The sequence below is a fragment of the Chaetodon trifascialis genome, chromosome 2, assembly GCF_039877785.1.
Source record: "Chaetodon trifascialis isolate fChaTrf1 chromosome 2, fChaTrf1.hap1, whole genome shotgun sequence".
Classification (NCBI taxonomy): domain Eukaryota; kingdom Metazoa; phylum Chordata; class Actinopteri; order Chaetodontiformes; family Chaetodontidae; genus Chaetodon; species Chaetodon trifascialis.
In genome coordinates this window covers 4,422,162-4,448,714 of record NC_092057.1, presented here as the reverse complement: position 1 = coordinate 4,448,714, position 26,553 = coordinate 4,422,162, and the positions used below count along the sequence as shown (strand labels likewise).

The following is a 26,553-nucleotide window of genomic DNA, read 5'->3' as shown; positions in this document are numbered from 1 at the left end:
GTTTCACTTCTTTTGGCCATATGTCGATTAAAACAGGGTCACTGTACAGTGAAAAGTGATGCATGCAAGATACCAGATGAGAGATGTAGGACCGTAAAGCCGTGGTGGTCTAAACCCATTGGTCCCCCTGCAGTTAATTGCCCCCCTGACCTTCAGGATCTGATGGATCATTGCTGTCATCCTGACACCATTAACTATGTGCTGACATGATTTCATGGCTTCAGTCGCCTCTAAGGTCACCTATCGTGATGAATTTCCAGCTGAAAAGGCCACTTCGCAAAGGTTAATTCATCCCCTGAATAAAGAGGAGAGTGAGTGAGAGGGAGGACGCAGGAGCCAGGCGCACGGCGCAGGGATAGAGTTTCTCCCGGTAAGAGATCCCTTTGACCGCCATAGATTCGGTTTCTCCTCCTGCGACTCGCTCACCAACACATGCAACATTTCACCAAGAGGAAAAACTATTTTTTCTTTGATTATGATTCACTTTTCTGTCCCAGACTCTAGAATAAACTCATGGTGATCGCCGAGCGCGCTTCGCGGTCGCTGCCCGGCGTCGTGTTACCTTCCTCGGGGCACCATGGGCTCGTAAGATGCCTTCGCTGTGGAAACGGATAACGTTCTCGGTGGCCTCGGTGCTCTGTGTCGGCTCGGTGGTCCTGCTGGTGGTGGCCCTGTCCACGGAGCGGTGGGTCACCGGGCGGATCCTGTGCAAAACCGGGGCGGAGATAGTGAACGCGTCGCACCCGGAGCTGCATCAGTTCATCGGGGACATTTACTACGGTTTGTTCCAGGGAGGAAAGACCAAGAAGTGCGGGCTCGGCAAGAGGCGCTCCAAAATATACAGTAAGAATAATTCAGCTCATTCTTACACCAGAGCAAAGTGTTCAAAATTCAACTAATAAAGGAACCAGTATGGAATGAGCTTCTGTACACACAAAAAAATGCAGATAAAATGAAGGAGAACCACCAAATTGTGAAGTAATACTGCAAACATGTACATTTATGATTTAAATAATATAACATAAGTAATATAGATATATCAGGCTGAATTTGGGGAAAATGATGCACAAAACATTTTTAGAATAAGTAACAGCCTTGAGTAATTAAATGTAAAAATATACCTTAAAGGTACTTAAGGGAAAACTGTAAATTAAGGATTTATCAAACTCATATGCACATCTGCTGTTTGGATAATGTCATCTTTTGTCTTTATAGTAATTATTGTATTTTTTATTGCCTGTGTGTTAAATACTGATAATTTAGCTTGATATAAACATTGAACAGCATTTAAAATAGCTTATGAAGATTGCTGCAGCACATATAGACACATTGCTACTACCACTACTACATGTACTGCAAACATAGTTAACATTAGTCAAACTTAAGGTCCAACCAGCACCTTATTCTATAAGGATGTTATCATGTTACAGCTTAAATAAAATAACTCAAATCATTGTCCTATAACGTCCAACATTACCGTCCTTGAGTCTGAGGACATTATCATTTTTCATCGTGTACCACACAAGTGCAGGTGTTGTTGCAGCTGTTGCTCAGGTGCTGTCTGACTCCAGCTTCCTGCTTTGATATGCAGAAAAAGAGAAGCTGCATCCACACACCATGCTCACCTGTGCATCCACGCATCCACAGCCTTCACATTTGAAGCACACTCACAGAGTAGGCCCCTCTTTATCTTGACCCTTTGTCCAGTTTTCCCGAAGCTTGTGCGGACGTTAAACGGCGGCCTTCACATGATGGTGATCCTCTTTCTGTTGATGGCCGTGGGCTTCGCCTTCGTCAGCCTGTCCTTCTGCATTTACAACGCACGCAAGGTCCCCTACCAGAGCATCAAAGGGCACAAAGGTCTCTACCTGTGGAACTTCATTGCTGGTGTGTGATGCACTTCCACCCTCGTTTCTTCCATTTGCACTGTAGCTGATGCAGCTGTCACACCTTTATGTCTCTTTATCAGTTTCTCCTCATTATAATGTCACTGCTCAGTATTTTCTCTCACTCCTCTTCAGTATAATTCAGTGTTTTTTCTCTTGCCTCATTATTGTACCTCTCCCGTTTCCTCCCCTGACTCCTCTGCCCTTCTGTCTCCAGCTCTTTTTGGCGCCCTGGCCGTGCTGTGTTTCCTGGCAGCCGTGAGGCACCACAGTCTGACCGAGCGGGTGGCCAATTATCGCGAGAACCTCTTCGTGCTCGTTGTCCTGGATGACAGCCTGGACTGGTCTTTCTGGCTGGGTGTTGGCAGCGTCGCGACTCACCTTGCGGTGTGTGGAATGGTTGCCATGAGCCGGATCAAGCTGCCCAAACCGGAGATCAAGAAACCTGAAGAGCCCACCATCTCTTCTCTGGACCTGCTCTACTGAAGGACAAGCCAAGACTGGTAGCATTGAGACCATAATGACTGACAGCAGAGTGGAACCAACGGTGTGCCAGAGCCCTTTCCTTTGTGTGACTTTAGGCTCATTGCAGCCTCACTCTATGGCTCATTTCCAAATCATTTCCCAGTGTTAATAAATGTTTGTTTATGTCAGTAATTTCAAGGACTCAAGTGTTGGCTGGAAAGTGGTTTGCTTGCTCAAAAGGCAAACCCAGTTCCTGTCACCCTCTGTTTTAATGTGCACTGTTTTCCTGTGTTAGAGCACGACCACCTTTCATTTCAGAAAACTGACATATGAGAATAAAAGAGCAGCTTGACCTTTGCTCTCTGGACATCCTGTGCTGTATATATTCTGTCTATAGCTGCATTATGTAAATACATTTTGTTAATTATATGTGTAGAGTGTCATGAATGGATCTGTTTTTAGTCACTTCATGGTTCACTGTATTTAAAGTCCTCAGTCTTTGGTTTAGAGCGTAATTCAAGTTCCTTTATGAAAGTAATTTTTTCATAGTCGTGCAGCTATACATGAATAGTTATTATGTTATTATGTGATCTTCCTTAAATAGAAGGAGACTAAGTAATTATCCATTGATTCCCATTCACTTTAACTCGGTCAATTAGCTGACATGAAGGTAAAAATAAGGATTATCATGTTAAATCACTTTGGCCATCATTAAAGGACTCTTATGTCATGTATTATATTGGTTATAATCTCCTCTGCTTCAGTTGGCTATAGGACTTGAGAAGAAGCTTTTCTCTCTTTTCTCGTCATTGTTTCTAAATAAATATTTCCAGAACACATCGATTAAACAAACTTTGTGTGTGTTTTCTTGAACTTTGTTACTTATGGTCCGGTTTGTATTATTAATCCGAACCTCCAAAGTAACTAAAATTATTAGATAAATACAGTGAAGTAAAAGTACAATATTTGAAATTTTGTGAAGTATAAAGAATATGGAAATACTCTGGTAGAGTACCTCCAAATTGTACTTGAGTTCATGTGTTTAGTTCTGTTGATTGAAGGCCTCCTGCAGTGTTACGCTGCTGCCACCAGGCGGCGATAAAGACACATCTTTGTCGCTCGTTGGTGACGTATGAAAAACGCGACGCCGTCAGGTCGATCTGTTTTTTCACATGTATGCGACCTCTAAAACTCTGAGTTTCTAGTTTGTTTGGGGTTCATATATGCAGCACAGATGACAATGCTTCTTCTGAGGAGAGCTGCGCAGACGGCGCTGCGGACAAACCACCGCAGGTCATTTTCTGCGTCACAGACTCACCTGAACGAGAGAAAGGTAAGTAGCTGACGTTAGCCTGTCAACGTTAGCTGGCAGGTAGTTACATCAGGGAGACACAGACCCTCATTTCACTCTGCATTTTAACCAGTCCACCTCTGTATGTGTCTGTTAAGACTGCTCATTCGTTCATAACAGCATCAGTGTGTGTGTGTGTGTGTGTGTGTGTGTGTGTGTGTGTGTGTGTGTGTGTGTGTGTGTGTGTGTGTGTGTGTGTGTGTGTGTGTGTCACTTGCCTCTTGCTAACCGTCGCTGTGTTGATGTGTGTCTGCAGGGTCTGGTGCTGGGAGTGTTTGAGAAGGAGGGAGAGGAGAGCAGCCTTCATCTGACTGAAGCAGCTGCAGGTTTTGACCAAACTCTGTCTGGAAAACTCTCTGAAGTGCTGAAAATGTGAGTCTGTGGGCAATTCTAGGACAAACTGATGCAGCCTAACAGTGTTACAGTGAACCCTGCCTCAATATGCCGTGAATGAACACCTACAGTTTTAGTAAAGAAGTTTAAAGCACTTGGTATTGGCCACTACAGCCGAGACATGTGACTCATCATCCGACTGATTCATCCCTAATATTGCTGTCGCTGTGAGAAAACACACGTTACTGTGCATTCCTAATGGATATCACACTAATCCCTCTGTGTGTGTCTAACTTGTTGCATAGTTTGTTAATAAACTGGTTTATTAAACTGGTTTTGTGTTGTACCTTCCAGCTCTGGACCAGCTCTGAAAAAAGGCAAAAGCAGAATATTTTATGGAATCCACAAGGTAAGAGGGCGCGGCATTAGATGAATAAAAGCATGTCTCTTGACAGCATCGGTCTTTAGATCGTCCCTGTGTCTTCCTCAGGACTTCCCGTGTGTCGCAGTCGTCGGGCTGGGTAAGAACGACGCAGGTGTGTGTGGGACCGAGAACTGGGACGCCAGCAAGGAGAGCATCAGGCAGGCGGTGTCAGGTAAGACGCGTCCCTCTAATACTGGAGACGAGCGGGGTTTTCTGGACTTAGCACCTGGCTGATGTCTGTGTTCAGCTGGCTGCCGGTTACTTCAGGACCTGGAGGTGAGCCATGTGGAGGTGGACGCCTGCGGTGATGCCCAGTCAGCAGCAGAAGGCGCCGCTCTGGGTTTGTTTCAGTATGACCAACTCAAATCCAAGAAGAAGACCAAAGTGACCACGCAGCTCTTTGGAAGGTCGACTGAATTTTACATATTTTTAATCTTCGGTTAATCCAGACGCTTCATGCTGATGTGTTAATGTGTGTATTCCCTCTCAGTGCTGACGCGGCCGGGTGGGAGACAGGAATCACGTACGCTGAAGGACAAAACCTGGCACGGCTTCTCATGGAGGCTCCGGCCAATCACGTCACTCCGACTGTTTTTGCCAACACCATCGAAGAGAAACTGGCGCAGCACGCTGAACGAGTCACACTAAATAAAAGGTTCGTGCTTCATTCGTCATCACTGAGCGCGTGACTGTGACCTTTTTTCATTTAGGCGGCGTCTTCTGGAGTTGCCGGATCTCGAGCATGTTTGACGCTTGCTGCCTGTAGGGAGGATAAATATTCAGCTGGTGCAGTTCAGAGGACGTGTTGCTTTGGTTGCAGACCCAAGCTGAATGAACTTCAGATAAGATATCCACAAAGATGAGTCATGATGGCCGCAGCGTGAAGGACGTGAGGTCGAATTCAGATGGAATAATTATTCCATCGCTTGAAACAAAGCCTGCTCTGATTATTGATCCTTTCTGTTCTCTGCAGATGAAGGAAAAGAGCTTTTGTCTTATGATTTGTGTGTTGGTGCAGATCTCAGGCTTGGATAGAGGAGCAGCAGATGGGGGCGTTTCTCAGCGTCTCTAAAGGCTCAGAGGAGCCCCCTGTCTTCCTGGAGATACATTACAACGGTTCTGCCGACAGCGGACAGGCCCCGCTGCTCTTAGTGGGGAAGGGCATCACCTTCGACAGGTAAGCTGTGATAACACCAACTCCAGCTCACGACCATCGCAGTCATCATGCATCCTGCTCACGTTCAGGCCATTTGCTGTCCCCTCTCTCCCGGCAGCGGTGGTATTTCTCTGAAGCCGTCTCCGTCCATGGACGCGATGAGAGCTGACATGGGCGGCGCCGCCACCGTGTGCGCGTCTATCGTCACGGCAGCAGCGCTGAAGCTGCCCATCAACATCATCGGTGAGCTAACAATGTGGATCGTTCAACCACGAGCTGCTACTCGTAGTTCCATCAGAGCTTATAAATGAAACTGTCTTTGACTCTCTGTGCACACTCTCTGTTTCTCTTTGCATCAGGTCTGGCTCCTCTGTGTGAGAACATGCCCAGCGGAAAAGCTACTAAACCAGGTGACGTCGTCAAAGCCAGAAATGGAAAAACAATCCAGGTGAGCGGACCTGTGATGGAACGTGGAGCTTTGTGATGTTTGTGCACTTGCAGTGTGTGTGTGTGTGTGTGTGTGTGTGTGTGTGTGTGTGTGTGTGTGTGTGTGTGTGTGTGTGTACAGATGAACAGGTTTTGTTGTTGTGTGCAGGTTGATAACACGGATGCAGAAGGACGACTGATTCTCGCTGACGCGCTGTGTTACGGACACACCTTCAACCCCAGAGCCATCGTCAATGTTGCTACGCTAACAGGTGCGAGTTTCCACATCTTATGAGGCTGGTTTTGACTTTTCCTCGACCGAGACCTCCTGTAAAGCTCGGTCTCCAGGAAGAATCTGTTAAAAAACTGCTCTACATAAGTGATTTATATCATTATGCTGTCAGCTAACCGTGGAAATATGTGTCAGGACATGTCAGGACATGACTCATCAGAAAGCAAAGAGGAGTTTAAACAGAGGCGTGTAACCACAACATCCCCAGTTCAAGTCTCACGGCATGTAATCCTGCTTTCAGCTGCTTTCTCTCCCCCCTTATTTCATGCTAATATCTGTACTATAAAGCTAAAGATGAAACAGTCCCAAAAGGAGGTGTGCTGTGTATCTGTGTCATTTGAAATAGAATAAACTGCAGCAGAGGCAGAAAAATTGTCTTTGTTCTTAAAAATGCAAACGTGTGCACAGGATAAAAACATCACACTCATTTGGCAGAGAAGCCCAGCACCCCACAGTATCTATAAACCCTCTGAATGACAGTATAAGATGTCTCTTTTTTGTCCTGTCCCAACCTGTCTCTCATTATATATCTCAAGCGTTCGTGCTCATGATCAGGTTTTTCTTCATGAGCTCTTTGTGACACCAGAGGAGATAAATGAACACACACTGTGCAGGAAAGAGCTGCTTGACTCGCCGTCACTCAGTAGGATTTGATTTCCCCACGTGGGTCCATGTGGAGCTAATGAACAGGATGACCGTCCAATCAGTGAGCTTCCTCCACATGAGCTCACACACACAGCTCTTAGTTTGTAGGTAATGAGTCTGTGAACGTGAAACAGACCAGAGCGAAGAGAGGAGAGATTCTGTGGAGCGACTGAGCCGAACACCAGCTGTGCCAGCCAGGCTGATGATGCTTCATCGTTAAATGAAGGACGTGCAGATGTGCAGATATTAAAATGTGGCTTCTTCTCTCTCCAAGGTGCGATGGATGTTGCTCTTGGCTCAGCAGCGACTGGAGTGTTTACCAACTCTGACTGGCTCTGGGAGCAGCTGCACAAGGTACCGAGGCCACACCATAAGCACACTCTCAGCCTCTCAGCCCCGCTGGTGACTAATGATGTGTGTGCGTGTGTTTGTGTGTGTGTGTAGGCAAGTGTTGTGACAGGTGACCGAGTGTGGCGGATGCCTCTGTTCCAGCACTACACCAGACAGGTGACTGACAGCCAGCTGGCGGACCTCAACAACATCGGCAAGTACAGCCGGTACGTATCTCGCCACGCCACGAGTCACGCACGGCCGAGCTGCTTTATGAATCTGAGCTGCCGTCAGAGCAACAAGTCCTTAAACCCAAACCGGCACATTTACAGCTCGTTGGCGATTGGCTGGAGCAGGACCAAGACAGATGCGGCTGACTTGCTTTCTGACATTGATAAATATTGACATAACAATGATTTGAAATGAGGTTATTGTAAAATCACTATGATCTGTTCACAGTTGAATGATTGTATTTTTAATTTCTAATATTATTATATGTGACTGTGTAGATCCAGTGTAACAGATGAAGGCGTGTGAACATAGTGCAGCACAATGAGGAACAAAATAACACCAGTCACAACAACAACATTTTTCAATTTTTGTGTACACAAAATGAGATTCACGTCCATTAATCTGTTGCCCCAGTGCATGCTGGGAGGGCTCCCATCATACCTACCTTATGTACCTGCAATCACATGATCAACCCTCATGAATGCCAGTCATGGGTTCAACTCATTTTGCCTTTATTTCACAATAAGAGTGCAAGATGATTTCATCCAGGACTTATTTACCTGAGTCTGACTGTTGCGTCTGTTGATTATCGTTGTAGCTCTGGCGGAGCGTGCACAGCAGCTGCGTTCCTGAGAGAGTTTGTCACGGCTCCTCATTGGGCCCACCTGGACATCGCCGGCGTGATGAGTAACAAAGATGAGGTTCCCTACCTGAGGAAAGGCATGTCCGGACGACCAACGCGCACGCTGGTGGAGTTCGCTGCTGGACTGGCCCACAGCGGCTGAGACACTGACGCAGCTCCACATCGGACGCAATGCGCTCTGACTGGGAGCTCCTTCTGTGGTGGGATTCAAGTGATCTCTCAACACAAAAATACAAAGACAACCTGACGGCTGTGATATTTACACACAGCTAATGCATCAGTGTTAGAGGTTTCTGATCAGTTTGTCCAGATCAGTGTCACACAGGTTCAGTATTTCCCCACACTGTTGTTTCAGCTTAAACCTGAAGCAACTACAAACTTCATGTAATTTATATATTGTATAAATAAACTAAGTTTTAATTATGTCTGACGCATTTATTATCTATGGCTGTGTTGTTGGCATAACATGGGCGTACACTACTTTACTCGCGTCCAAACATTACTCTTATTTGATCCGTCCAAAACCATCAACGTGCATCCATTCCTCTGAGGAGGTTTACCAACAGATCTTGGAGCCTGGCTGCAGGGATTTACTTGAATTCACCCGCAAGAGCGTCAGTGAGGTTGGCCGATAAGTCCTCATACTGGCCAGTCCACTTCTTTCATGCCAAAACTCTGAAAACAACTTCTTTGTGGACCTCTCATTCATCTGCCTGTTTTCTCCAGGTTGAGAACCATTTGTTTAAAATATTTCGTGCTGTATCATCAACATTACTGTCCACTGAAACGAGCCAAACCACGAAAAACAACGAGAAATCAATAGAAATGTGTGAGCAGGGTTGTCCACATACACCTCCCTCTTTGTGCGCATGTGCGGGCCGCTGGACGGCTAACACTCAGATCAAGATGGCGTCGTCCATGAGTGGGATGTTCTCCGGTCAGCAGCCGTCTGGTGCGCATCCCGTCGGGGGTCCCGGTGGACCCGGCCAGTCGGGCTTTCCCGGTACCGCCACCAGAACCCAGGGAAGCAACACGCTGGTGGATGAACTGGAGGCTTCATTCGAGGTAGAAAGCTAATGTGCTAGCTTCCGTTAGCCGTGTGTGCTAACTGTTGTTAGCAAATTTAGCTAGCTAGCCTGCTAGCAGCTAACTTTTCCTCCTTTGGGATTATTCAAATGCTCCAGTCTCACACCATAAGTCTATGGAAAGCTTACCACGATCTTTATTGAGCCATTCATCAACAGATACCTCTGCTCTGTGGACGTTTAAATAAATTAGCTAATGCTAAGCTACTTTCAGACCAGCTCATTAGCTTCGCGCTACAGGCTGCAGCTCTGCTCCAGTCTCCTTATCCAACACTGAAATCCCCGCAGCTTTCCTTAAAGGAGCTCTCAAAAACAAGACACACGGGCTTCATCTGATCATCATTAACCTAGTCCAAACCTATACGTAAGATCAGAGCTGTAACTTTGGGATGCAGCCATCATTCATTTTATTGTTTATGCTGGATGTGTAAGTGTCCAGATTTCAGCCCACAGTTGATAGCCTGTAGCATAGTTTGCTCCCCTGTAGGCCAGTCCTCCTGATTTTCAAATAGTGGCACCATGACACTGAAAGCTGCTCTTGAATGCAGCATTTTTATCTGCTGGGATTTCTAGAAGTTTTTGATCCCACCTCTGTAGGCTTTTACTTTGCCCCCCCCCCCCCCCCCCCAAAGTGGCTGATCTCTTTAGCTAGTTTCCAGTTTACTGATGTTTTTCTCTTTGTATTTATTCTTCAGGCATGTTTTGCATCCTTGGTAAGCCAAGACTACGTCAATGGAACTGACCAGGAGGAGATCCGAACTGGTGAGCGAAGCCTCTCTTTTTCTTTTTTGGTCTTTGGTAGTTTTAGTTTGTCTCAGCCTGGAATCTGATGTATATCTGTTTGTGTGTTGATTGCAGGTGTTGACCAGTGCATTCAGAAGTTCCTGGACGTGGCTCGACAGACAGAGTGCTTCTTCCTGCAGAAAAGGCTTCAGCTGTCTGTGCAGAAGCCAGAGCAGGTGGTGAAAGAGGTACGTTATTACACTGACTGACACTCTGTCTTACTGTGAGCATCCAGGGTTCACTGGCATTACCTTATTTGTTAGTCCTGACTTTGTGACACGCTGTGAGTGTTTACATTTTATTTATTTCTCTCTGTATGTGCCTCCTCTCTTCTCACCCATGTTTTTTTCTCACCTCAGGATGTGTCAGAGTTACGTAATGAGCTACAGAGGAAAGAACTGCTGGTTCAGAAACACTTGTCCAAACTGCATCACTGGCAACAAGTGCTCGAGGATGTGAGCGTTCAGCACCGCAAACCCTCAGACCTTCCTCCTCCTGGACCGCTGGCCTTTCTGGAGCAGGCCTCGGCGAGTCTGCCCCCCGCCCCTTTGAAACCAAACTAACACAGCAAAGGTACGCTCACATTAGTCTTCTGTTAGATGATATAACCCCACACTCGGAACATGATGCAGAACTCTGCAAGTTAGCTGCACTGAAACGGGAAATGCCTGCGTGCATTTATCAGTCGCGCAGACGTGATTTGAAGTGGATGGCAGGGGGAGCCAACATCTGGACAGAGGTCTAACGTGACCATACTGGAACTAGTACGTCGTGTGATGCCGACCATCAGGTGTCACACCACGAGGAAACTGACCAGCACTCTGCTGTGGGGAAATCATGACACAGATGGTTTTATTTCACCTTTTTTCAGTGTTTTGATTGATGTAAATATTTCTGTTCCTGACTTTTTTTTACTGTAAAAATAAAATTTTGTGAGTATTTTGAATCTTGACTGAAGTCTTGATTATGTTTTCTTGTCATTCAGCGCTTACATGGTTCAAACTGAGAACAGGGTCGACGCCTTTAAACATTAAACGCTTTACTGAGTGAAAGGGATCCAACAAAGATGCTCTCAAGCTGCGTTCTTGAAGAATTACCCACACTTTGGACTATAACTCAAGAGCTGGGCTTCTTCTGCTTCAAGTCCCACCAGTCTTTGTTTTAATCTGTCTCTCGCAAGTTCCCAAACTTTGTGAAAATTGCAATATTAAATATTCGGGGTACCCAAAGCATGTCCGACATGGGAGTGAGCGGCTGGGATTGCTTCGCTTAGAAGAAGCTCTAACTAGGATAATCATGTAAAATATCCACAAATTTACATGAAATATTTTGTATTTGTGGGTCAGAAAACGAAGCAGCTGACAGCTTTAACTGCTCGTCACTTTTCTGTGGAATCATGACAGAGGAGTGACTTCAGATAAGCCATGACTGAGCCTCCTGACAGCCTGCTGTCCGATGTATTCAGCGCCTTCACACCATGACAGACTTGTTCTCCCCAGTTTCACAGCTATCGCCTGTCCGCTGACGGCACAGCCAGACACAGATCTTCACAGATGGGCTCCGGGGACAAAGCTCTTTGCATACCAGGGGTCTGTGGTCTTGGCGTGAGGAAACGGGGAGGATTTATTATTGCATGTGCAGAATTCCAAATTTTCTTCCCGTCTCGTCTTCGGACATATTCTGTGATTGAGATGTCTGTGGACTGAAAAGACGAATCGATGGAATGTTAAGCATTCAAAGCGTTGTGCTGTCTGTAATCATGATTTCATATTACAGTGATGAGTCCGTCAAAATGATGATACATTAAATCAAAATCAGAATAATATCAACATGTTCACTTACTAAGAAACAATTCTTTGATTTGATGTGTAAAGCCAAAAGTATACAAACAAATATTAATGGATATGAGATCAAAATAAAAAATCAGGTAGTACTTAAACATTGTGAGATACTAAACCCAAATCTGGATATTTAAGATAAGATAATACTTGAAATGAAGGTGTTACAGGCAGCAGCAATAGTATCAGGAATATAAAAGGAGATTTAGAAAAGGAATAAAAAGTACAAAATAAATTTTTATATATATATATATATATATATACATTCTGCACAAGAAAATGGGGAGGGGGGATAATAATAAAAAAAATAATATTTCTAACAGGCCTCTTCCTGTGAGCCTAAATGTGTATTTAATCAACAGTACATTAAATATACAGTCTGGTACACTGAGCACCTCATTATATAGTACATAACATCATCCACAGGTGTGCAGTATTAATGTAAAATATATTATAGGCAGTATTTTATACAAAGTATTTAATGCATATTAAAGATTCAGGCCTTCTTCGGATATTTATTTTGTAATTTTAGTCTTTATTGCTTTCTGTTCTTACCTTTGCTTTGTGTCTTTGTGTCTTTGTGAACTGGCTGCAGCAGCTGAAGCAGTCAACAGCTTTTCCATCATTTCACAGAGCACTCGGTGTGTCTCCGTGTCCGCGCGCCGCCGTCAGTCTTCCACAGCTAGAGGGAGACAGTGGCTTCTTGCGGGACGCCTTGGCCGCTCGGAGGACCGTCTTTGCCGACATGTCCTCGTTTGTGCGTTTTAATCAGCGATTGGAAAATAACAGGTAGCCTCGTCCGTCCGCCTCTCGCACCCGGAGACACCCAGCAGCAGAGGAGAGGAAATAGATCCACATCAGCCCGCCTTGACGCTGCGGTTCGCCCCTTCCCTCCGCGGTTTTTCCCCTTTTCCTGGCCGACAGGAGAAGCCGTCCGCAGGGCACAGCAGCCGGGCTGAGTCGCAACGTGTTTTGGACGGAGTGTCACCGCAGTCGGGCTGTGTGTTTATGTGAAAGAGCCCGATTTAATGGGGCTGCCGTCAGCCCGTCTCCCCGCCTCTGGACAGACGATCGCCGCGATTCACGCCCCAGTTTAGACCCAGTAAAGACGGCTTTGTGGATATGGAATGGTGCATGCCGCTGGGCCAAGTTTTCAGCCTCTGATCAACACCGGAATCATGGACAGTCATCCGCTGTAAGTGTGTGTGTGTGTGTGTGTGTGTGTGTGTGTGTGGCTGCTGCTTGACTGATGGTGCCGCATTGACAGAGACAGCGGCCAGCCGGTGTGGCTGCTCGCGGACCGGGGGGACCGGTCACCGATCGCCGGGGACTGATGCCGAGCCTGCCCGCAGCAGGCTGGGTGCGTTATGGTGCTCTTGCTCTCCGTAGTAGAGGCGATGTATGTATATATTTCTGTGTGTGTGTGTGTGTGTGTGTGTGTGTGTGTGTGTGTGTGTGTGTGTGTGTGTGTGTGTGTTAACAGCTATATTAGCCATGTGTGTGTGGGTGTGTTTGTGACAGAAAACAGGGCCACGTGATGGTGCCGCGAGCTGTGTGTTTCTGACTGTTTTATTATGGAGAGGCCACTTTGCGTGTGCAGGGAAGAACATCAGAGCTGCAGCCATTCATTGGTTAATCGATGAGCTGTCGACTATCAGATGCACGGGCAACTGTTTGGATAATCGATTAACCGGTTTGAGTGTTTTTTTTTTTTTTAAAGAAAAAAATTGAAAATTCTCTGACTCTGACCTCTGAAATGTGAATCTTTTCTCACTCTTCACTCCTCTGTCAGAGTAACCTGATTATCTTTGAGCTGTGGACAAAAGAAAACACTTGAGGACATCACCTTGGGCTGATTGACGTCTTTCACCTTTATCTGACATTTTATAGATCAAACAACTAATCAAGGAAAGAATCAGCAGATTGATCAGTCATGGATGTAATCATTAGCTGCAGCTCTGGGGAACATTTACAGTGTTTAAAATCATTTTCTGCTGTTTGATGCTTTCATTTTTAGCATCAAATACTGTACTTGAACTCCCCTGCATTTATTTGACGGCTGCAGTTTCTGGTTTCACGTTCAGATTTTACATATAAAACATGTGATGAGCTTTTAAGATGAAACATCACCTGTAGCTTCCAACTTTTTTGGCTCTTGAGCCAAAAAATTCTACACTTTTTCACAAAAATGCTTCTTCCAGCGGCTGTGTTAATATTAGTTAACGTTGTTTGTGTGTTTGCAGTTTGAAGTGTGACTACAAATTCAGATTTACACTTTGTGGACGCTTTTACGAGGTCAAGGCTGGTTTATCGTGCAGCCCCTAGGGGCCACGTCCACCGTGTGACAGGTTCTTTTGGTAGTTTTACTAATTTATGGCTGTTGTTGTTGTTGTTGTTGTTGTTGTTGTTGTCTTGTAGAGGATCTCTGTCAAAAGCTTTTCTGGTGACCTGAATTCGTCGTATATCGAGCTCACAGGGTGAATATTCCTAAACAAAGGTGTGGCTTTAATCAACTCACCTCAAACCAGGTGACGCACATCAAAGCTGAGGGTGGGAGGTGAGTGAGTGGTGGGCTGTCAGGTTGATCAGTACTTCTAACTAAAACTAACGCAGCAGTCCTGCAAGGAGTCCGACATTCACGAAGGGTGTAATTGTTTCGGAGGTGTTGATTCAACTTTATGGTCATTCTGTGACGCTGTTGGATTGTACTACATACTTCAGTTTGTAGTACTCGTTGTATTCAAATATTAAACCCTGATCTGCTCCTCAGTCCAAAGGAGGTGAAAGGATTTGAACATTTGACGTTTCAGACATACGTAACCGTGCATGGGGACGGTGTCTGTTGTAGAGCGTTTATTTCTGTAGAAATATAAATGTGTATGTTTGTGATGTGGGTGAATCGACCCTTTGACTGAATCCCAGCTGCAGACTGCTTCAGTGCTGACTCATAATAGGTTTCATGCCAGAGCAACATTTGCCATGTGCTCATCAGTCGTACCCACGTCAACCTGTGGCCTCTGTTTCTTCATGTAGCGTCTTCACGCGCGTTGTTTATTGCAGTGATTCTTCCTTTAAAGAAGAAAACAACCCGCTGCGTACCAGCGCACCTGCGGACTGACGTCTTTAGACCAGACGGACGCTGCTGACTGACACTCACGCTGCTGTCATCCTGCCTGCAGCTGATTTAATAAAACCATCCTGCAGGAAGTGTTTGCATTATTCTATGTCACGGCTACGGAAAATGCTCGTTTCTGATTGGCTGGCAGGTGTCCAGTCAATGCATTAAAGGGTGGGTTCACCTAAAGTGATAAGACAGTGGGAATGTAGGCAGAAATATCTTAAAACTGGGACAAATAAAACCAAATCTGTCTGCACGGCTGGTGCTTCTAAATCCATGTGCAACATATATTAAACTAAAGCGCATGAAGTGCAACAGTTTGTCCTTGCAGTTAAGTTGTTTCAAAGTGATTACAAACAAACTTTACACACCTCACACACTCCCAGATGTCCTGTCATAGAAGATCTAACAGTAGTCATACATCAGGACACCTTGTTGTGTGTTATCACTGACTTACCTGCCTGCAGAAAGCATCACACCTCAGCCTGTCCTCAGTTATGGACAGCACAGTAACATGTGTGCATGTCTTTGCCGTCCCTCTCAGGTGCACTAGACTTTGTCCACACGCTCTGGACAAAGAAGATGGAGTGGAGAGGCAAGGCCCCGTCACTCTCAACCCTCGGCACATGAGGAAGGCCTTCAAAGTCATGAACGAGCTGCGCAGGTGAAGCAGGTCTTTGCTGTCTCAGTATCCACAGATCCTCCAGGCACCGCTTTTTAAACTTTAACCTCTCGCCTCTGTCGATCTCTTCCATGCCCGTGCAGCCAGAGCCTGCTGTGTGACGTGACCATAGTGGCGGAGGACGTAGAGATCGCCGCTCACAGGGTGGTTCTGGCTGCTGGGAGCCCCTACTTCCACGCTATGTTCACAGGTGAGGACTCTCCTCCAGCCACGCTGCTTTTTTGAGTTCCTCGAATGCAGCACAAGCTGACATGTGTGTGCCAACAGGGGAGATGGCGGAGAGCAGGGCGAAGCGAGTGAGGATAAAGGAGATGGACGGGTGGACTCTGGGCCTGCTGGTAGACTACATCTACACAGCAGAGATCCAGGTGACGGAGGATAACGTGCAGGTAAACCCACACGTATTTCTGCTCACATAAACGCATCACCTGAAGGCCGACATCGTGCACTGTACACCGGTCAATGGAAACGCAGCCATCTCTGTTTAAATGTTCCACATTTCTAAACGCTAAATGACTGTTTCATGACTGTCAGCTGGTTGTTTTGGCTGCTGTTACATTTCTAAGAGTTAGACGGTTAAGGAACGACAGCGGCTAACGTATGAATCTGTGTTGTCTGGTCAGCTAGAGCTATCTGAGGGTCCCACTTCAGCCCCGCTCGCTCTTCTCTCCACTGTAAATCCTGTAAACTACAGGATCCTGTAGTTTGCTGACAGGACTCTGCGTGACCTTGCCCTCCAGTCGCATTTCTCTTCGTCCCTTATTCCGCCTCGCCGACGCTGCGATCCTCTAATCTCGGCCTTTACCCCCCCCGCTCCTGCTGCAAAACAAAAGGCGATCGTGCCTTTGCGGTTTCAGCCCCTCTGGAATCACCTGCTCCATCTGTCACATTTGAAACTTTGGACTTTTTTAAGCAGCTTTAAAAACTTTTACAGGTTTTTTATAGACGTCCAGCCTGGGCTTTGCTTTTTGGTTGTTTTTGTCGTCTGGCCAGTCCCTCACTGTGCTGTGTTTTTTTATTGTGTTTTTACCTTTTCATGTGTGTGAAGCCCTTTGAGTTCTTGAAGTTCCTGGAAATCAGTGAATCTTCAGCGGGGAATTAAAGTCCCAATAAAACGGCGTTTCGAGAGTATTGAGCTTGTGTTTCGTGGCGAAGTGAAGGCGGGCGTAATGTTGGGAGGAATCAAATTTGAAAAGTGGGCATGTCATGACAAACGTGGAGAGTCACAGTGAGTCAGCCTCCATTCAGGACTTTTTCAACAGAAATGCTGCTGGATTATATTACTTGATTAACCTGAAAATGGGAATCGGTTGTCACGCTCACATTGACGTTGCTGGCATCAGATTGCTGCAGAGTTTAGGGGCTAATCAGATCACAGCAGTGCAAATGAGTACAGTAGAGTACAACTAACTAACTATTTAACTAGCAGTTGTTGAATATGGCCATGCAGAGTAAGACCTGAATGAGTGCTTTATAATGACTAATAATGAGCCAACATGCTGCTAATATTCATGCTAATAAGCCAAAAGTTAAGGTGAATATGTGTGCATTAATATAAAGTGTGACCTGGAGTTCTTGCTACTGTTGTTTACAGTTTAGTTTGGAAAAACCTTGTGCTGTAATCCACATGTGTGCATTTAATCAGAGGAGTCTCAGATGGACCAGACTGCCACAGTAACAAGCAGGTCCTGTGGTCAGCTGATATAAAGATGGCGTCTCTGCAAACCAGGCCGCCCCGTCACCTCAGTAATTTAATGCATCTGCATGCACAAACTGCCGCTTTATGCAGGATATTCTGTGTGTGTGTGTGTGTGTGTGTGTGTGTGTGTGTGTGTGTGTGTGTGTGTGTGCGTGTGTGTCAGGCCTTGCTGCCTGCAGCAGGCCTGCTCCAGCTCAACGAGGTGAAGAAGGCTTGTTGCGAGTTCCTGAGCTCTCAGCTTCATCCATCCAACTGTCTGGGAATACGAGCCTTCGCCGACCTCCACGCCTGCTCTCAGCTCCTCACGCAGGCCAACAGCTACGCAGGTTTGTGTGTGCAAATATATGTGCGTGTGTGTGTGAACACCTTCTGTTGCTCTACTAAAATGTGTGTTTGTGTGTGTGTGTCCTGGAGCATGTGGGCCAGTGGATGAGACAGAATGAGAGCAGGTTTAATAGATGAAAACTTTGAGAAACAGTGAAATTTTTTTTCATCGCAGAGCAACATTTCACCGAGGTGGTTGGGAGTGAAGAGTTCCTCAACTTGGGCATGGAGCAGGTGTCCAGCCTGATCGCCAGCGACAAGCTCACCATCCCCACAGAGGAGAAGGTAAACGCACACTCGGCCTGCTCTGTACGCTCAGGTTAGCTAACACCTGACGTGCTTAAAGTGTGTCTGTGCACTCCATTGTGCAGGTTTTCGAGGCGGTGATAGCTTGGGTCAACCACGATAAAGACGTCCGACAGGAGCACTTGGCCCACCTGATGGAGCACGTCCGCCTGCCGCTTCTCTCTAGGGAATACCTGGTGCAGGTACGAGCGTCTGCACCGGCCTGTTTTTCAATGGGGCTGCTGCTGGTTCAGGTCTCACTAGCTTAGCTGCAGCTTAGAACAGGTCCAGCTAAACCGGGACTTGCAGGGGTTTAAAACGTAGCTGCATGTTAAAATGAATCTTCATTTCTGCTGTTGTTCATTAGAATGAATATAGTTCCACCAGGCATCAAAAACCTTATATTCAACATTAACTAGTTAACTACTTTATTATTCATTATAAAGTCACTTATTAATGCTTTATTCTGTGGGTTAGTAATTAGGAGTTTATTTGGGAAGGCTCTTAGTTAATGGCATGCTAGTTATAGAATAGAGTCATGCAGAATAAGTTCAGAATATTTCAGTCAAATGTGCATCATATCGTAGCACATTTGCTGCTATATTTCCTTTAAATCTGCTGTGGTATCAACAATCTGTCAGATATACAGTATGAACTTACATTTAAACTTCACAGGGTCTGAAAACACGTCTGATTAGTTGTGTCTTTGACTCTTTGACGCCACAGTCACAGACACAACGTCGTCCTCGCTGCCGCTGGACTTGTGCTGCTGCGTTAATCAACAGCTGGTTGTTGTGTCAAGATAATCAGTGAAACTGTTTCTGGCAGCAAAAATGTAGTTAAGGAGGACCGCTGCCTCCTCTCTCCGCTGTTTCCTGCACCTGTTCAATAAGGCAAACCGCTGTAGTTAGAGGTTGAATTGAGGTTTCACACTTGATTATAGTGTTGCCTTTAAAACAATATTCATGGTTAAAGATTAATAAATCCTATCCAGCCATGTACAATTAAAATTTTCCATGGAGAACCTGAGCCATCCTTCTAAAGGAAACTTTATTTTTAGCCACTTTTTGTGATAATGTACATATATATGCATATATAGTTTCTTTTATTGTCCATTTGTTCTTTTTCTACATCTTTATTTTTACTGTCTGTAACAACATGATTCCCCTTATCTTATCTCATCTTAAACTGGCCCGAGCTGTGTGAATCTGACCTCACACTGAACTTAATGACCTTAATCCTCGGTTAGACCAGCTCTGCAGCTGAAAGCAGGTTCAGACTGAACCCCTGGTGCACAGGTTTTAATGATTCTGTGCCTTTGACTCTGACGACGTGGGTTTAAACTCATCTGAAAGCTTAAACCGCAGCTCAGCTAATGACGGAGCGACGGCCTGTCATTCTGTTATTGGAGGCAGGTGAGTTTTAGGTTTGAAGCTGCAGTAACCTTCCATGCCGGGGGCTCGTGTTGCATGTTTCGACCACAGCACGAGCATCACTGCTGCTTCAGAGCCGCTGCTGAAGTGTCAGACTTGGCAGGATAAACACTCTCTGTCTGTGTTTGCAAGCACGCCGCCAGGCAACACGCAGCTACCTCCAGTTTACAGGAGACGCCGTCCAATTCCTGCTCTCGCTGAAGCAGGCGTGAGGTGGCGAGAAAACTCCGATTGTGTCTTTTCCACAGCAAAGTCGAATGATTCAAGCTCCAAGGGCAGTCTGACAATAAGACTTCCTTATTACAGTAACCTTGTCTGTCTCAGGAGAGACAACAAAGGAGAGTATTTGCAGGTATAGATGATAAAACTGAGGAAAGAGTCACATTCAACGATTTATTCGCCTCACACTAATTAACTGCTTCCTCTCTCACTCCGGTCGTGTCAGCGGGTGGAGGAGGAGTCTCTGATTAAGAACAGCAGCGCGTGTAAAGACTACCTGATCGAGGCCATGAAGTACCACTTGCTGCCGGCGGACCAGCGAGCTCTGATGAAGACTGCACGCACTCGCATGAGGACGCCGGCCTGCTGTCCGAAGGTCAAACGACGAGCCGCTCACATTAAAAAAGCTGCTCCACAGTCCTTCGTGTAACTTCACCGCTGTCTCTCCTCTGTGTAGGTGATGGTCGTGGTCGGGGGCCAGGCTCCCAAGGCCATCCGCAGTGTTGAGTGTTACGACTTTGAGGAGCAGCGGTGGTACCAGGTGGCTGAGCTGCCGACCCGGAGGTGCAGAGCAGGTGGGAAGCCTTCCCTGATCCTCTGAGCACCGTGGACGTGGTTTCAGGATGTGTTACCAGTATCAAAGAGTGCACACGGTTCATATTTGATATCCTGTATACATGCAGTGATATATTTTCCGGTGACTGAGGCCCACAGGAACACAAACACCTCAGACGGCAGCGTGTGAGGTGATATTTCCAGATTTAATGAGATAATGTTGTATAACATTCAGTCGAGTGGAGGACGCTGAGGGTTGCAGCGTATCTGCTGGTTACGTCCTCCAGATTCAGGCGTTATTACAGCTGCAGACTGTGGCGAACATCTGTCTGTCAGTCAGTGTGCACAGGTCAGACCTCAGCTGGCTTTGGCTCATTCTGAAACGTCCCTGTTTGGTTTTCAGGTTCGTGTGTGTTTAAGTGTGATATGCGAGGCCTGTCTTCCCTTAAATACTTCCACAGATAGGCCTCAGTGTGAAGGCGCACAGACGGAAACTAGTTTAGCAGTTTGTTACAAGCTTCATGGAAGAATTACTTTTACTTTAGTATAAGTAGCAATACTGCAGTGGACTACAGGGGGTGGCAAGACACTGAACCCCGATGCTGTGGCTGTAATGGCCTAGCTGTCGTATGAATGCGTGTGAAAGGGTGAATGCAGACAGAGAAAAGCACTACATAAATACAACCCATTTACCATTTACAGTATAGAAATACTCAGTAAAAGTCCTGCATTCAAAAATCTTAAAAGTATGTAAGTATTAGTGTCAAAATATACTCAAAGTACCAAAGATAAAAGTACTTTTTACTCCATTTGCCTCAAACATGTGGCAGAGTGGGAGTATAAAGCAGCATAAATGTACGTGTGTCGTTGCCTTTAGGTGTGGTGTACGTGAGCGGGTGTGTGTATGCGGTCGGCGGGTTCAACGGCTCTCTGCGCGTGCGGACGGTGGACTGTTACGACCCCATGATGGACCGCTGGACGAGCGTGAGCAGCATGCAGGACCGCCGCTCCACGCTCGGGGCCGCTGTGCTCAACGGGCTGCTGTACGCTGTGGGGGGCTTCGATGGCAGCACGGGTGCGTTGATCTGTGGCTGATGTGTGCAGGCTTTTAATGTACGTACCAACAGGAAGTGATGAGACGTGTGTGCGTGTGTTCGCAGGCCTCTCCACGGTCGAGGCGTACAACGCTAAGACAGACGAGTGGTTCCACGTGTTACCCATGAGTACCCGACGAAGCAGCGTGGGAGTGGGTGTTGTCAATGGTGAATACAGCTCCCAGTTCAGCTTTACACTCTGCATTTAGAAGCAGATCAGAGGGTGGACAAAATAACAGAAACACCTATACAGCAATCCTGCAGTGAATACATTTGTTCTTATTTTTAAGGGTGTTGCAGCCTGAAGCTCATAATACAATAATGAATTATTGCATCTTTTAGTGCCGTAATGACTATAAAACAGAGGAAAACCATTTTAACATTAATTAACATTAACATTTAACATTCACATTTAACATTATTGCAAGTGGACCCTAATTAACACAGAATAAAGGATGCTTAATCAAGCAAGCAAACTTTATTTATTCATCCAAACAGAGGCTGAGAAATAAGCCAAAAATGAAGAAAAAGCCAAATACAGTAAATAGCAAAATACTATGTTAATACAGGTATTTGTTTACTTTAACACTTAAATTTCTCATCAAAACACTGCATGGCTGCCATATTGCATTATAATGTGTTTCTATTATTTTGTCCACACTGTGCCTCCTTCATTCCAAGTCATTTATTGTCGTCATTTCTTGAGATATGAGTTCATGTTCTCCCCCACCTGGAGAACGTGATCTGGAGCCTCGAGCGTCTCCGTGGCGCTGCGATGCCTCACTCCACCTGTTTTTCAGGCATCCTGTATGCAGTTGGAGGCTACGATGGCGCGACCAGGCAGTGTCTGAGCACCGTGGAGGCTTACAACCCTAAAAGCAACACGTGGGGCTACATCGCAGAGATGGGCACGAGGCGCAGCGGAGCAGGTGAGCGTGTGCGGGTTTGTGTTTGGATGTTTGAACATTCTCCAGTTTTAATGGAGACGGACAGCCAGAACCACTCCGACAGATGAATTATGCTGTTTGTTGATTCAATGCTGAGAAATTGACCCTTTTTTTTCCTCAGGCGTGGGCGTGTTGAAGGGTTTGCTGTATGCTGTCGGGGGTCACGACGGTCCGTTGGTGAGGAAGAGCTGTGAGGTTTATGATCCAGCCTCGAATAGCTGGCGGCAGGTGGCCGACATGAACATGTGTCGGCGTAACGCAGGTAACGCAGACCGCCAGCAGGCCTCCTCGGGCACGACGCTGCTCCGTTAGACGCCCGCTAAGCTCCGGTCTGTGTGTGTTTTCAGGTGTGTGCGCTGTGAACAACTTACTGTACGTGGTGGGAGGAGACGACGGCAGCTGCAATTTGGCCTCTGTGGAGTTTTACAATCCGAACTCGGACAAGTGGACGCTACTGCCGACCTGCATGAGCACGGGACGCAGTTATGCAGGTGTGAACAGTTTGTTCTGATGTAATGCAAAAAACAGTGGAACGCATTCATTAGATTTTAGGACACAACTAGTGGAACACAACCATCATATTCTGGATCAATCGATTAGTCGTAAAATGTCCAAAAAGGGGCGGCACGGTGGTGCAGCAGGTAGTGTGCGTGCCTCACAGCAAGAAGGTCGCCGGTTCGATCCCCAGATCGGGCAGGGCCTTTCTGTGTGAAGTTTGCATGTTCTTCCTGTGCATGCGTGGGTTCTCTCTGGGCACACAGACCAAAAACATGCTCATTAGGTTAATTGGTGACTCTAAAATTGTGAGTGTGAGTGTGAGTGTGAATGGTTGTCTGTCTTGTGTGTTGCCCTGCGATCGACTGGCGACCGGCTCAGGGTGTACCCCGCCTCTCGCCTGTTGACAGCTGGGATAGGCTCCAGCCCCCCCGCAACCCCTGAAGGGATAGTCAATATAGAAAATGAATGAATGAATGAATGTCCAAAAAGCCCAAGTTGATGTCCTCTAGTGTCGTGTTAATATTCAGTCTACTGTCAGAGAGGAGTGAAGAAACCAGGAAATGTTCACATTTAAGAAGCTGGAATCAGAGAATTTTGACTTTTTTCTTCACAAAGTGTTTATTGTCATTTTTTATGAACCCAAACAGTCAGAAACATGAATGCACATTCACCCCACACACAGATTTACCCACACCATCTGACCATGCCAAAACCAGATGAGAAGTATACAGAATAAATTCACAAAGTGTCAATTTCCACAGTTTCATTTTAGAAAAAGGTCCATATTTAAGTCCCTGGTGAGAGCCATGTTTGGTCCTCAGAGCTGAACAAAGTCCTTCTGCTTGCCCTTGACAATACATGTCAGTCTCTCCAGTCCAACGCTGCTCGAGAGCTCTTTTATCCACATTTCCAGTAATGGAGCGTCCATACTTAACAACATAATGCGATAGACCTCCGAGCTTGAAGAAGTCCAGAAGTTTGGTCTGTCTTGAATTCTGCTTAAAGCCCTTCGGATATATTCCATGTAGACATAGTTTAATATTCAAAGGGATCTTGACGTTAAACATCTCTGATAAAAACTTAGAAAAATTTGACTTTTGTTCTTTAATGATGATGAGAAATGCTCACATGATGTGACTGCGCACACCAATGTTTACCAGATGACACCGAAGGGACCGAGGACGCAGTACGCAGCCAGCTGGAGCTGCATGAAGGGTGAATCTAAGCGCCAGAAGCCGACAGATAGCAGCTGATATCTGAGTTAAAAACATGCCTTTGTGTTTAAACCATTGGTGGGTGTGAGGGTTTTACTGTATTTGGCACACTTACAACACAATAAAATGCTATAATATGTAGCATTTTACTTACAGTTTGTCCTCCATTCAGTGTTTACATTTTGTTTCTTTATGTAGATTTAATTCCTCTTTTTTTTTAAATTTATGGGTAGTTTTCCTCATTTTTGCACTTTTCTTCGTGGCCTGTTTGTTGCTGTAACATGTGACTTCTCATCATACAAGAACATGATGTGCAGCAGCACAGCGTCAGTGGACATAAACGCTGTTTGCTTTCACTTTATATCTTTATTTTTACATTTGGACCTCTCCATTTGTGTCCTGTGTGTGATAAATAATGCCATCTTTTTTTTTTTGGCCCACAGGTGTGACTGTGATCGACAAGCCCTTATGATTGCTCTTGACACCTGCCGCTGATTCGGAGCAGAATGTGTTCTCCGGCTGAATACTGATCTTGGATCTGTCTACGATGCCAATGCTTCGATGTTGGGCAGCATTCGCACAGGCACTGACGAAGATGAAGAAAATGACACGATTGTTGTTGTTGAGGATTGCGATGAAGATTTTTGCACTTACCTGAATGGGGGAGCTGTAACAAACGGGGGGGGGTGGAGTCAAACCGGCGTTTTGAGCCCCTCCTGGCAGGACTGCCGCAGCGACTGGACAAACCAGATTGAAGCGCCACTGCTCCACGGCGGCGTCACTGAAACGCTACTGATATGAAGCTACTAGAACTGCAAAGGGACTTTAACGTTAACGTGACCCAGCTCTGAGGGACACCCCTGGTCTGATGTGGGGGGGGGGGGCAGGGAAGGAGCGTTTGGGACTGAAATCTTTGACTCTCCTTCGTTTTTACCTTCCTGAAAAGTGTGTGTGTGTGTGTGTGTGTGTGTGTGTGTGAGTGTGTGTGCGCTTGCATTTCAAGGTGCTCCTTTGCTTGCACATTGTGAGCATGTGTGTTCGTGCATCTGAGTCTCCGTGTGGTGACGCCCGGTCCGACGCCGCATGACCGCGCTCTGTCCGACCTCTGACCTTTTATAGTGTTGCAGTGTGGCCGCTCGAGAGTGCCTGAATGTCCACCTTCGTCCCCGCTTCCCTCTTCTGTCTCTTCGTTACGTCTCGAATACTGTTTCTGGACGGAGCTCAGCTGGACTCTGCTGACTTTAGATCGGCGAGGGCGCGGCGGTCGCGTTAGCCGGCGTGAACTCGGAGCAGCCGGGGGTGAAGCAGTTGCAGAAAATGTACATTTCTTCTTCTAAAATAAAAAACAAAAAGCAGATTTCACTGGAATGCAGCTGCTCTGGTGAAGGAAACGCCTCATTCACGTTGCCAAAAACAGTGACAGGCAGAGGAGGACGGACGTATCAGTGCTTTACTGTCACCCGGCAGCCATCTTTGCTGTGGTCGTAGCCACTAATGACAACAGCAGCCTGAACTCACTGCATGGTCCCCGACTCTAACCTCCTCTCCTTCATCAGTACCCTCCTCTCCCTCGGTGTAGCAACCTTATTAACTACTGCACACCCTGACGTACTATGAATGTGCCAGTTTGAATATGTCTCTTGATTTCTGTCTCTCTTTGCTACTTTACTAATCTGTTCTCTCTTTCTGGAAAGTGACCAAACCTCCTCTTCTTCTTTTTCTGCCCTCTCCTCCTATATTGAAATTGCTATAATAGTAACTGGTATCGCTGTTTCTTGTCGGTGTATTGAGGAATGTCATGTAGGCTAATGACTTTGACAACGTTTCATTACTTGTTTTATATTATCATTAATAAATATGCTTCTTGTATTTAAAGCTGTGAAATGACATAACCTGTTTTTAAAACTTTGCCAAATCAGTAAAACATTGAAATGGAACACGCTGCGTGTGATGTTTTAATGACTTGAACAGGATTTATTTATTACAAATTATCTTAAGTATTGAAGTAGCGAAAGCTGCATCATTTAGAAACATTTCATATTTGAGAATTGGGCTTATTTTGTAAAATGAGAAAACCTTTTGCTGTGGTGGAGCGTGACTGAGTACATTTACTCAAATACAAGTGTGAAGTACTTTTCTTGAGAACTTCTGAGAATACTTAATACTCTGTATTTCAGTATATTTATGTATTGGCTGTAGTTGATAGAGCAGATTTAAGATTTTATACACTTAAACTTGCTGTATGAGCATCTTATGAAATATGATGCGTTCTCATAAGATAAGATAGACTTTATTTATCCCACAGTGGGGGAGATTCACATATTACAGCAGCAACGAGACAGAGCGCAAGAAGTTAGAGGACAAAGGAAAAAAAAAATTGTACAAATGTTATATACCCTACGGTGATTTATGATATATACAATACGTACACACTAGTTTAAAAATGACGATTGCACATAAAAACAGGAAAAATGTGAGATGTGATCAGGTTATCAGTACAACTTGCATTTGATTGATGTTATGATACAGTCTGATGGCTGTGGGCGGGAATGACCTGCTGTAGCGCTCCTTCCGGCACTGGGGATGTGAAAGTCTGG

General features: G+C 45.8%; 4 protein-coding genes across 4 annotated transcripts; all 4 read left to right on the top strand.

Annotated features, from left to right (window-relative positions):
- The first annotated feature begins 192 nt into the window (after positions 1-192).
- clrn2 (clarin 2) lies at positions 193-3,196 on the top strand. The gene is made up of 4 exons (XM_070987203.1): positions 193-370; positions 498-843; positions 1,708-1,887; positions 2,104-3,196. The coding sequence occupies exons 2-4, from the start codon at positions 591-593 to the stop codon at positions 2,370-2,372; spliced, it is 702 nt and encodes a 233-aa protein (XP_070843304.1). The 5' UTR covers positions 193-370; positions 498-590; the 3' UTR covers positions 2,373-3,196.
- Positions 3,197-3,465: 269 nt separating this feature from the next.
- On the top strand, positions 3,466-8,615 carry lap3 (leucine aminopeptidase 3). The gene is made up of 13 exons (XM_070980079.1): positions 3,466-3,684; positions 3,959-4,074; positions 4,390-4,444; positions 4,526-4,631; positions 4,707-4,866; positions 4,950-5,114; positions 5,478-5,636; positions 5,734-5,858; positions 5,975-6,063; positions 6,211-6,313; positions 7,253-7,332; positions 7,423-7,535; positions 8,138-8,615. Exons 1-13 carry the CDS (start codon positions 3,586-3,588, stop codon positions 8,322-8,324), a joined length of 1,557 nt encoding a protein of 518 aa, XP_070836180.1. The 5' UTR covers positions 3,466-3,585; the 3' UTR covers positions 8,325-8,615.
- A 467-nt stretch (positions 8,616-9,082) lies between these two features.
- Positions 9,083-10,996, top strand: med28 (mediator complex subunit 28). The gene is made up of 4 exons (XM_070984919.1): positions 9,083-9,247; positions 9,963-10,029; positions 10,126-10,238; positions 10,410-10,996. The coding sequence occupies exons 1-4, from the start codon at positions 9,089-9,091 to the stop codon at positions 10,611-10,613; spliced, it is 543 nt and encodes a 180-aa protein (XP_070841020.1). The 5' UTR covers positions 9,083-9,088; the 3' UTR covers positions 10,614-10,996.
- A 1,639-nt stretch (positions 10,997-12,635) lies between these two features.
- klhl2 (kelch-like family member 2) lies at positions 12,636-25,896 on the top strand. Its single transcript, XM_070978426.1, has 15 exons — positions 12,636-13,083; positions 15,551-15,670; positions 15,772-15,878; positions 15,956-16,077; positions 17,551-17,713; positions 17,887-17,996; positions 18,083-18,199; positions 19,875-20,024; positions 20,106-20,223; positions 21,081-21,278; positions 21,364-21,465; positions 22,098-22,226; positions 22,366-22,506; positions 22,592-22,735; positions 24,400-25,896. Exons 1-15 carry the CDS (start codon positions 13,016-13,018, stop codon positions 24,426-24,428), a joined length of 1,818 nt encoding a protein of 605 aa, XP_070834527.1. The 5' UTR covers positions 12,636-13,015; the 3' UTR covers positions 24,429-25,896.
- The last annotated feature ends 657 nt before the right edge of the window (positions 25,897-26,553 follow it).

Bases quoted from the DNA above. Each gene is read 5' to 3' on its own strand.
- clrn2 (XM_070987203.1), top strand. From the start codon at position 591: ATGCCTTCGCTGTGGAAACGGATAACGTTCTCGGTGGCCTCGGTGCTC. The intron at 844-1,707 runs GTAAGAATAATT...CCCTTTGTCCAG, and splicing joins GAGGCGCTCCAAAATATACA to TTTTCCCGAAGCTTGTGCGG. The intron at 1,888-2,103 runs GTGTGTGATGCA...TTCTGTCTCCAG, and splicing joins CCTGTGGAACTTCATTGCTG to CTCTTTTTGGCGCCCTGGCC.
- lap3 (XM_070980079.1), top strand. From the start codon at position 3,586: ATGACAATGCTTCTTCTGAGGAGAGCTGCGCAGACGGCGCTGCGGACA. The intron at 4,075-4,389 runs GTGAGTCTGTGG...TGTACCTTCCAG, and splicing joins CTCTCTGAAGTGCTGAAAAT to CTCTGGACCAGCTCTGAAAA. The intron at 5,115-5,477 runs GTTCGTGCTTCA...GTGTTGGTGCAG, and splicing joins CGAGTCACACTAAATAAAAG to ATCTCAGGCTTGGATAGAGG.
- med28 (XM_070984919.1), top strand. From the start codon at position 9,089: ATGGCGTCGTCCATGAGTGGGATGTTCTCCGGTCAGCAGCCGTCTGGT. The intron at 9,248-9,962 runs GTAGAAAGCTAA...TTTATTCTTCAG, and splicing joins AACTGGAGGCTTCATTCGAG to GCATGTTTTGCATCCTTGGT. The intron at 10,239-10,409 runs GTACGTTATTAC...TTCTCACCTCAG, and splicing joins CAGAGCAGGTGGTGAAAGAG to GATGTGTCAGAGTTACGTAA.
- klhl2 (XM_070978426.1), top strand. From the start codon at position 13,016: ATGGTGCATGCCGCTGGGCCAAGTTTTCAGCCTCTGATCAACACCGGA. The intron at 22,227-22,365 runs GTGAGCGTGTGC...TTTTTTCCTCAG, and splicing joins CACGAGGCGCAGCGGAGCAG to GCGTGGGCGTGTTGAAGGGT. The intron at 22,736-24,399 runs GTGTGAACAGTT...TTTGGCCCACAG, and splicing joins CACGGGACGCAGTTATGCAG to GTGTGACTGTGATCGACAAG.